This window comes from Bufo bufo, chromosome 9 (genome assembly GCF_905171765.1).
Source record: "Bufo bufo chromosome 9, aBufBuf1.1, whole genome shotgun sequence".
NCBI lineage: Eukaryota > Metazoa > Chordata > Amphibia > Anura > Bufonidae > Bufo > Bufo bufo.
In genome coordinates, this window is record NC_053397.1 from 205658042 (window position 1) to 205668306 (window position 10265).

The 10265-nt window shown below is 50.3% G+C and overlaps 1 protein-coding gene across 1 annotated transcript; it reads left to right on the forward strand.

Moving 5' to 3' along the window:
* Nucleotides 1-1495: 1495 nt before the first annotated feature.
* On the forward strand, nucleotides 1496-5093 carry C9H1orf52 (chromosome 9 C1orf52 homolog). Its single transcript, XM_040407919.1, has 3 exons — nucleotides 1496-1767; nucleotides 2774-2978; nucleotides 4523-5093. The coding sequence occupies exons 1-3, from the start codon at nucleotides 1531-1533 to the stop codon at nucleotides 4567-4569; spliced, it is 489 nt and encodes a 162-aa protein (XP_040263853.1). The 5' UTR covers nucleotides 1496-1530; the 3' UTR covers nucleotides 4570-5093.
* Nucleotides 5094-10265: the final 5172 nt, after the last annotated feature.

A 10265-nucleotide genomic window follows, 5' to 3' on the forward strand; every position in this document is an offset into this window, starting at 1 on the left:
ACTGTTTATTATGGGGGTACTCTGGCTGGCACTCTTTATGGGGAACCCTCTGGCCGGCACTCTTTATGGGGAACCCTCTGGCTGGCACTCTTTATGGGGCCCCCTCTGGCCGGCACTCTTTATGGGGGCCCCCTCTGGCCGGCACTCTTTATGGGGCCCCCTCTGGCCGGCACTCTTTATGGGGCCCCCTCTGGCCGGCACTCTTTATGGGGCCCCCTCTGGCCGGCACTCTTTATGGGGCCCCCTCTGGCCGGCACTCTTTATGGGGCCCCCTCTGGCCGGCACTCTTTATGGGGCCCCCTCTGGCCGGCACTCTTTATGGGGAACCCTCTGGCCGGCACTCTTTATGGGGAACCCTCTGGCCGGCACTCTTTATGGGGAACCCTCTGGCCGGCACTCTTTATGGGGCCCCCTCTGGCCGGCACTCTTTATGGGGAACCCTCTGGCCGGCACTCTTTATGGGGAACCCTCTGGCCGGCACTCTTTATGGAGGCCCCCTCTGGCCGGCACTCTTTATGGAGGCCCCCTCTGGCCGGCCCTCTTTATGGAGGCGCCCTCTGGCCGGCCCTCTTTATGGAGGCCCCCTCTGGCCGGCCCTCTTTATGGAGGCCCCCTCTGGCCGGCCCTCTTTATGGAGGCCCCCTCTGGCCGGCCCTCTTTATGGAGGCCCCCTCTGGCCGGCCCTCTTTATGGAGGCCCCCTCTGGCCGGCCCTCTTTATGGAGGCCCCCTCTGGCCGGCCCTCTTTATGGAGGCCCCCTCTGGCCGGCCCTCTTTATGGAGGCCCCCTCTGGCCGGCCCTCTTTATGGAGGCCCCCTCTGGCCGGCCCTCTTTATGGAGGCGCCCTCTGGCCGGCCCTCTTTATGGAGGCCCCCTCTGGCCGGCCCTCTTTATGGAGGCCCCCTCTGGCCGGCCCTCTTTATGGAGGCCCCCTCTGGCCGGCCCTCTTTATGGAGGCCCCCTCTGGCCGGCCCTCTTTATGGAGGCCCCCTCTGGCCGGCCCTCTTTATGGAGGCCCCCTCTGGCCGGCCCTCTTTATGGAGGCGCCCTCTGGCCGGCACTCTTTATGGAGGCCCCCTCTGGCCGGCCCTCTTTATGGGGAACCCTCTGGCCGGCACTCTTTATGGAGGCGCCCTCTGGCCGGCCCTCTTTATGGAGGCCCCCTCTGGCCGGCCCTCTTTATGGAGGCCCCCTCTGGCCGGCCCTCTTTATGGAGGCGCCCTCTGGCTGGCACTCTTAATGGGGCGCCCTCTGGCTGGCACTCTTTGTGGAGGCACACTCTTTATGGGGGGCACTCTCTGGCTGGCACTCTTTATGGGGGTATTCTCTGGTAGGCAGTCTTTATAGGGGAACTCTTTATGAGGGTATTTTATTACTGGCACTCTAAGGGGGTATTCCACGACGGACACTATGGGGGCATCTCCTTGAAGACTGTCTGGCGCCGACATCTCAGTAAATGTCGCTCCTCCACTTGTGACCACAGAGCCGCCGGAAGTGACTGTTTCCCGGGACGCCATTAGAGGCTGCACCATGGCGGAGGAGGACAAGGATCCTCTCAGCTACTTCGCCGCTTATGGCAGCTCCAGCTCGGACAGCAGCGAGGAGGAGGCCGAGGAGGTGAAGGCGGCGGTGAAGAGGCCTCTGTCCGCCCAGAAGCTGCCGGGCCCGGACGAGCTCTTCCAGACCGTCACCCGGCCCTCCTTCCTCAGCGCCCCCACCACCAAGGCCATCGACTGGGAGAAGCGCCTGGTGCGGCCCCCCGAGGAGGTAATACCGCCGGCAGTCGGGAGGAGGCGCTGCGGGAGCCCTGGAGCTGGGGCTAGGGGGTCTCTGTGAAACTACCACTCCCAGCATGCTCCAGTCATTTCTACGGAAGTTCTACTGTGCATGCTGGGCGTTGTAGTTTCACAGGTTGCAGACCTCTGCCTTATGTGTATAATAACAGTGCTTTCATTCACTGACAGCAAGCAGTAAGCATAACATCAGCCTTAATATGCATCAGGTGAGCGCTTCCTCCCTGCGGCCCCCCAGGCTCTGGATTGTCGGATACTGACGGGTCGGTCGTAGATGTTTAACACTCCCCTTTTTAAGGAGTTTATTTAATATTTATATATTTCTTTTGATACAGCACCACTCTTGTCCAGTGGTGGTGCCCGGTACTGCAACTCATCCCGAGAGCCTTTTGGATAAGGGGGTCATTACTTATGAATCTACACCAGTTGGCGTAGAAAAGCCGCAGGGAGGACGCAGAAAACTGGTGCAAATGACGCCAGAAATCCGCTCCAGGTCCCGGCACGAGGACGGCAGAAGAGAGGCGCGCGTCTGTTACAGGAGTTGTCATCTTGGACAGGATATGATAGGTGCAGGGCTCTAAAAGGCCCCATAGAAGTGAATGGGGCTTCAGTGAAAAACGCATTGCGGTCGGGTGCGCTGTTTTTTTCACGGATGGTTGCTAGGAGATGTTTGTAAGGGTCCCAGGGACGACCCTCTCCTATCTGACATTGGTGGCAAATCCTAGCGATATGGCACCAAAAAAAAGTAATTCAAACATTTTTAGTTTTTTTTTTTTAGCAGGTTTGTATGTGAAAGAAGCCTAAAGTGGTTTGTTATAGCCCCCCCCCTCCCATCATCCCAATCACCAGAATAAGGATCCAGAGCCCTTCACTCCCCCTTACTTTTAGTTGCTGCCCCCTGGATCGAGGTTTCCGGGGCTCGTTGACCTTTTATTCGCTTTTTTTGGGATATTAACAATTCCGTTTTTCTTTCTGCGCAGCCGCCTCGAGAATTCAAAGTGTGGAAGACTAATGCGGTCCCCCCTCCCGAGTCCTACAAGGTGGAGGAGAAGAAAGGTCCCCCACCGGAGCTGGACATGGCAATAAAGTGGTCCAGTATGTACCAAGACAACGGCGATGATGCCCCCCAGCAAGTCAACAAAGCCAAGTTCCTGCCGGATGAAGAAGCAGAGGGCGTCCCTTCTGGTAAGAGACCGTATGGATCCGAATTAGGGCTCGTGCACAGGGCTGTAGTTTTGGTCTGCATCCCATCTGCATTTTTTGCGGATCGGAGGCGGACTAGTTCATCTCAACGGGGCCGCAAAAGTGTTCTGTCCTCATCCGTAAGTCCGTTCCACGGCCCCGCAAGAAAATGGAACATGTCCTATTCTTGTGTGTTTTGCGGACAAGAACAGGACATTTCTGCAGAAGTAATAAAAATGGCGGCGTGCACTCAGTCAGTATGTGTATTTTGCGGCTGTGCACTTGAGCCCTTTGTAATAAACCTCCAGCACCAGACCAGTGACAAGTGCTCTGACTGGTTTTCACTTGTATGGCCCCGCAGACCTCTTATCTGCTCCTGTCTGAGTGGAGTTACGGTATTTTCACAGGCGGTATTACCTTATCCTACATAAACCTGTGACCACTGCGGCTAAAGGGACTTCTCTACTATGCACCATAATATTTGACCAGGAGGTCCCCGAATCTCCATGTGACCGGAGTGGTGGTTCGCATGCGTGGTCACCGCTCCATTCATTTCTGTGGGACTGCCAGCGATGGCGCGGTGCTCTATCCCCAGCAGGGCTGGTTACACATGCACGACACCGCTCCAGTCACACGGAGATTCGGGGACCTCCTGGGGTAATGGTGAACCGAATAGGGGCCTAAAGCTGGCTACCTACTGCTCCAATGAGCACTGTTAGACCTTATGATCACATGATTGCGGCATGGCAGAACCCCTGGGTGTTAGCCGGTCCGGGTCAGATCTGCCAGTGACGGTTGTCACCACAGGCCTGTGTATCTGCGGCGGCTTCGGATGCCACAGTGACAGTGGAAAGCAGCCAAATAAATTCTAAAGAGTTAATGTCCCCCAGAGGTCTTTTTACGGAAGTCACACATTGCCCGTGCAAATCCAAACCTGTCGCCACTTCACCTGAGACTACACATATTGGGGGAGATCTACATAGACTGACATTAGCTAGAGTGAGAGGCGCCAAATTTACTAAGAGGTCCATTCAGGCCACTTCCGAAATGTAACGCTTCTTTCGGTAGTCCCTTGCCCAAAAATCATGTAGCTCTAGCAGTGCCATGTAGCTGACACTAGTTTTTGGCATAAGCTATAGTGAATTTGTCCACCGACATTGTCCTCTTTGCTAAGTCCTGCACGCTTTAAAAAAAAAATAAAAAAAAAAAAAGCGGAGAATTGCAAAACATTAGAATTTTGGCAAATCTGGCAAAATTTGTAGAAAACTTGCAAAAAGTGATGAACAAATCCCCACCATTATGTATCAAACCCCATTCTAACACTTTATTATAGTGGGCGAGTCAGTCCACCGCTCCATTCACATCTATGGGGCAGGCATTGGAAGCGCGCCATCAGGGCCATAGAAATCAATGGAGCAACATTCAGGACTCGGGGATTCTTCATTCTTGGGATCACAAGATCGTGGGATCCCCGAGAGAGAATTTTCATCGGAAGTTGAAGTTAGTTGCGGAGCCTGCCTGATTTCCGTTCCTTTTCTTTTTTTCAGAGGACGACCAGGACGAGCCGCCTTCTACTAAGAAGCGCAAAGTGTGACCGACCACTGCAACACTGACCAGGACGCCGGCATCGAAGGGGCGGCCATGAGAAGAGTCTCCCACAGCCATCCTGCCATCAGATGACCTCCATAGCTGAATGTGTAAGCCGGTGGTCTCCAGCCTGTAGCAAAACTACAACTCCTGCCATTCTCTGACATGTCAGGAGTTGTAGCTTTGCAGCGGGCTGGAGACCGTTGGTGTAGATCTGTCATGCATCGGTATTTGCCTGTTTAAGCACAACGTCTTGGCTGCAGTACTTCTATCTTAGGACCGTGGGTGTGGTATACGGTGCTAGTCTTGGTGAATGTAATGAGCCGTGAGGACCTGCCGCTGCCGCCAGGCAATACACGTGTTTTTACTGTATGAACCAGTGATTATAATGCAGCTCGGTTCTGCCACTCGTCTGCATTGTGTTAGAAACCTTTTATAAAGGAGTGCGTCTCGCGGTAAGTTATTGTACGGGTTCTGCAGAGCGCTTGATTTATGTACATAGAAGACTGGAATTAAATCTGCTTTTTGTAAGTTGGTCGTCTTCTCTGCCGGAAATAGCCGAGAGCAGCTGCGCAAGCGCAGTCACGGCCCCATTCGCCGCTATGGGAGTGCTGGAAGTAGCCGAGCCAGCTATTTTTGGAACTCCCATAGCTGTGAATGGAGATGGGCCACACATGCACCGCTGCTTTCCATTCACTTCAAGGGCCCTTATCTGATAGTGATGGCTTATCCTAGCGATATGCCATCCAAAGCCTGAGAGGAGCTTACCCCTTTTTAAGTGTACTGAGGGCGGGCCCAAGCCAAGCACACTTGCTCCTCCTTCTTCCACTGCCAGCCCCTCCCCCTTCTTGATTGTCATAGCCAGGCAAGAGGACTATGCAGAAACCTGGCCCTCTCAATCAAGAAGGAGAGGGAGGGTGTGGCAGGAGGAGCACAGAGAGGCATGGGCCCACTCTCAGTGCACTTAACTGCTCATTTGCATATGGATTAAAAGTACTTTTTCTACCGAATGAAGCAACGGTAAGTGAAAGGTATTACATTCAGCCGAGCTAGCCCTACAAAGCACCGTGCCTGGCGTAACAGTGAATTCGCTTTAGGCCCCTTTCAGACGAGCGCCCCACTGAAATGAATGGAACTGGTTTTCAGTCGCAGAAAATTCTGCAACAAAATCCGCAGCATGTGGAAGGAGCCGGACCGGACCTTAGTACCTGGAACGGCTTGGTGAGGAGCAGGTGAGTGCTTTTTTATGTAAGGCTACTTTCACACTCGCGTTTGGTGCGGATCCGTCATGGATCTGCACAGACCGATCCACTCAGATAATACAACCGTCTGCATCCGTTCAGAACGGATCTGTTTGTATTATCTGTAACATAGCCAAGTCAATGGGGGACGGATCCGTTTTCTATTGTGCCAGATTGTGTCGTAGAAAACGGATCCGTCCCCATTGACTTACATTGTGTGTCAGAACCGCTCCGTTTGGCTCAGTTTCGTCAGACGGACACCAAAACGCTGCAAGCAGCCTCCAGAGCGGAATGGAGACGGAACAGAGGCAAACTGATGCATTCTGAGCGGATCCTTTTCCATTCAGAATGCATTAGGGTAAAACTGATCCGTTTTGGACCGCTTGTGAGAGCCCTGAACGGATCTCCCAAACGGAAAGCCAAAACGCCAGTGTGAAAGTAGCCTTAACTGAAGCGCTGTCCGAGGCATTGGTAAAACTGTAGAAGCTGGCCAGCCTCTTTGAGGTAATTAGTAATATTATGTTAAGTGTTGTCAAAAATATAAATGAACTAGCAGAAGGACGCGGCTTCGCACGGGTCTATTTCATCTATTTAATTTAATGTTTGTGTGTGTTGTTAAAACATATCAACAGTATCCCCCATAACAGTGACCTCTACAGCACCCCGCCGCCTTAACAGTGACCTCCACAGTCCCCCACCCCTTCTTTCCAGGTAGCAAGGGAAGTGTATACCAAGTTTCGTTTTTGAGTGATCGCGAAACATACATACTCGCACATATATACGTCCTTCTATACAGTGCTGCCCATAATAATTCATACTCCTGGCAAATTTTTAAGTAAGTTTAAGTCAAAATTTGCCTGGGGTATGAATAATTATGGGCAGCACTGTGTGTGTGTGTATGTATGTATGTATGTATGTATGTATGTATGTGTGTGTGTGTGTGTGTATATGTATATATGTATATATATATATATATATATATATATATATATATATATATATATATATATACACATACACTGCTCAAAAAAATAAAGGGAACACTTAAACAACACAATGTAATTCCAAGTCAATCACACTTCTGTGAAATCAAACTGTCCACTTAGGAAGCAACACTGAGTGACAATCAATTTCACATGCTGTTGTGCAAATGGGATAGACAACAGGTGGAAATTATAGGCAATTAGCAAGACACCCCCAATAAAGAAGTGGTTCTGCAGGTGGTGACCACAGACCACTTCTCAGTTCCTATGCTTCCTGGCTGATGTTTTGGTCACTTTTGAATGCTGGCGGTGCTTTCACTCTAGTGGTAGCATGAGACGGAGTCTAGAACCCACACAAGTGGCTCAGGTAGTGCAGCTTATCCAGGATGGCACATCAATGCGAGCTGTGGCAAGAAGGTTTGCTGTGTCTGTCAGCGTAGTGTCCAGAGCATGGAGGTGCTACCAGGAGACAGGCCAGTACATCAGGAGACGTGGAGGAGGCCGTAGGAGGGCAGCAACCCAGCAGCAGGACCGCTACCTCCGCCTTTGTGCAAGGAGGAACAGGAGGAGCACTGGCAGAGCCCTGCAAAATGACCTCCAGCAGGCCACAAATGTGCATGTGTCTGCTCAAACGGTCAGAAACAGACTCCATGAGGGTGATATGAGGGCCCGACGTCCACAGGTGGGGGTTGTGCTTACAGCCCAACACCGTGCAGGACGTTTGGCATTTGCCACAAAACACCAAAATTGGCAAATTCACCACTGGCGCCCTGTGCTCTTCACAGATGAAAGCAGGTTCACACTGACCACATGTGACAGAGTCTGGAGACGCTGTGGAGAACGTTCTGCTGCCTGCAACATCCTCCAGCATGACCGGTTTGGCATTGGGTCAGTAATGGTGTGGGGTGGCATTTCTTTGGAGGGCCGCATAGCCCTCCATGTGCTCGCCAGAGGTAGCCTGACTGCCATTAGGTACTGAGATGAGATCCTCAGACCCCTTGTGAGACCATATGCTGGTGCGGTTGGCCCTGGGTTCCTCCTAATGCAAGACAATGCTAGACCTCATGTGACTGGAGTGTGTCAGCAGTTCCTGCAAGATGAAGGCATTGATGCTATTTTACTGGCCCGCCCGTTCCCCAGACCTGAATCCAATTGAGCACATCTGGGACATCATGTCTCGCTCTATCCACCAACGTCACGTTGCACCACAGACTGTCCAGGAGTTGGCAGATGCTTTAGTCCAGGTCTGGGAGGAGATCCCTCAGGAGACCGTCCGCCGCCTCATCAGGAGCATGCACAGGCGTTGTAGGGAGGTCATACAGGCACGTGGAGGCCACACACACTACTGAGCCTCATTTTGACTTGTTTTAAGGACATTACATCAAAGTTGGATCAGCCTGTAGTGTGTTTTTCCACTTTAATTTTGAGGGTGACTCCAAATCCAGACCTTCATGGGTTAAAAAATTTGATTTCCATTTTTTTTTTGGTGTGATCTTGCTGTCGGCACATTCAACTATGTAAAGAACAAAGTATTTCAGAAGAATATTTAATTCATTCAGATCTAGGATGTGTTATTTTTGTGTTCCCTTTATTTTTTTGAGCAGTGTGTATATATATATAATATATTGACAGAAGTAGCCAATAGAAAGAATAGATAGTTCTGCAAAATAAATAAGTGTCCTAAAATTGAATTTTTTTTTTTTACACAATGCAAATGTACTCTCCATCCACAGTGGATCACAGCAGATATTTCTAAAGCTAGGTGCACCAAATTTTGGTGCAATCTGGGACAACCTCTATGTACACTCCCTTTAGTAAATGTGGGCCACCTTCTGTGAGATCTGTATTTGTTCAGTAGATACAGTATTTGATACTAATCAGAACTGTAAGAATCATACATAATGATTAAAATTGTATTTATCCTATCAGAAGAAAAAACTGCACTACCTCATTGTCCAGCCGGAGGGCAGTAGAAGCTTAACTGGTAGACCAGATCTGTGTCGGTGACCTTAAATTGATATAATACTGTAAACGCTCACACAGAACTGCTGTGTATTATATGTGTCCACCAGATGGCAGCATTTCCTTAGAACAGCCCTCCCCATCGTCTCATCTAGTGGCTGCAATTTATCCACCACTATAATGTTTGACTCGTGGTAATTACCGTACATTTCTATGCTTAACGTTAATATCCAAGTTCTAAAAAAAATATATATTTAGGACATAGCTTCAGGGTGACTTCATAAAGCACTTGAGCCAAAGCCAGAAGTAAATCCAGGAAGAAGTCCTTCCTTTAAATTTTGCATTCCTTTTTTTAATCAAATTCTGTCTCAAAAAGAAACAGTACCAAAATTTGCATTTTTTTATTTTTTTTATAAAGCAATCTATGGATTTTTTAAAGAAAACCTGTCATCAACTGTAGGCTGACCTCACTGAGGGCAGCATAAAACAGTGACAGAAATGCTGATCTCAGCGGTGTGTCACTCATGAGCTAAAACTAAGTGGTCGCCGAGAACCAGAATCATAACCATTGCAGCTCAGGCCTTGAAAAGAGTCAAATCTACCTGAGAAGAGTCCTGGTTATTCCTAATCTCCTGCTCTCCCCGACCATCTGCTGAGGATTGGCAGTTCTCTCCTAGAGAAAAAGGGAGAAAACTAGGTATTAGACGGTCAGTCATCAGCAGGAGAGCAGGAATTCATGAATGACCAGGACTCTTCTCAGGTGGCCGGGACTCTTTTCTAGGCCCAGTCTGCAATGATTGTGATGTTGGTTCTCAGCATGGGTTACAAGATTAAAAAACCGGATCAGATACGTTACTGAAGCTCAGCTGGTAGAGGCTTAAAATTGGGCAGCCGTTTGGGAGGACACAAACCGTGCAATAAATCTTGAAATTACTGCTGCAGCAGTCAGAATTTGGTGTAGACTCCATGGACCCTGTTACGGACAGTGGTTGTGAAACCACTGTGCCAGTCGACGGATTTGGCTAGGGGTTAAACCTAAGGGTGTTCTCCTGGTGGCTCCCTAGTATTCACCCTGTAAGCCCTAAACAAGGGTCTCGACTTCGCTGTGACTGTGAAACAGTCCAAAGGACAGGCAATACAGGGTGAGTATCCAGGAATCAGGCAGAAGTCAGTACACAGGCAGAAAAACTGATTATCGCACATGTGCGGGATCCAGCAAGCTAGAAAGACCTATTGTTCAGCCACCTCTCCAAAGGGAGAGGTGCCTTAAATACCCACAGAACCCACATCGGGTGGTGCAGGTTGTGTACGGGTGCACTGGCCCTTCAAGGCCTGGGGAACAAACGCATGCCCTATGGAACAAAAGAAGAGATCTAGCAGCTAGGCTGAGGACTGTAGAATGGGACACAAGACTTTCTCTCTGCTGGAGGGCAGAGAAAGACGCAGAGCACCACCATGACAGGCCCATCCTGACGTGTCATTGGTTCTGGTGATGGTTGTAGAAGGTTTAACTACCT

Bases quoted from the DNA above. Each gene is read 5' to 3' on its own strand.
- C9H1orf52 (XM_040407919.1), top strand. From the start codon at position 1,531: ATGGCGGAGGAGGACAAGGATCCTCTCAGCTACTTCGCCGCTTATGGC. The intron at 1,768-2,773 runs GTAATACCGCCG...CTTTCTGCGCAG, and splicing joins TGGTGCGGCCCCCCGAGGAG to CCGCCTCGAGAATTCAAAGT. The intron at 2,979-4,522 runs GTAAGAGACCGT...TCTTTTTTTCAG, and splicing joins AGCAGAGGGCGTCCCTTCTG to AGGACGACCAGGACGAGCCG.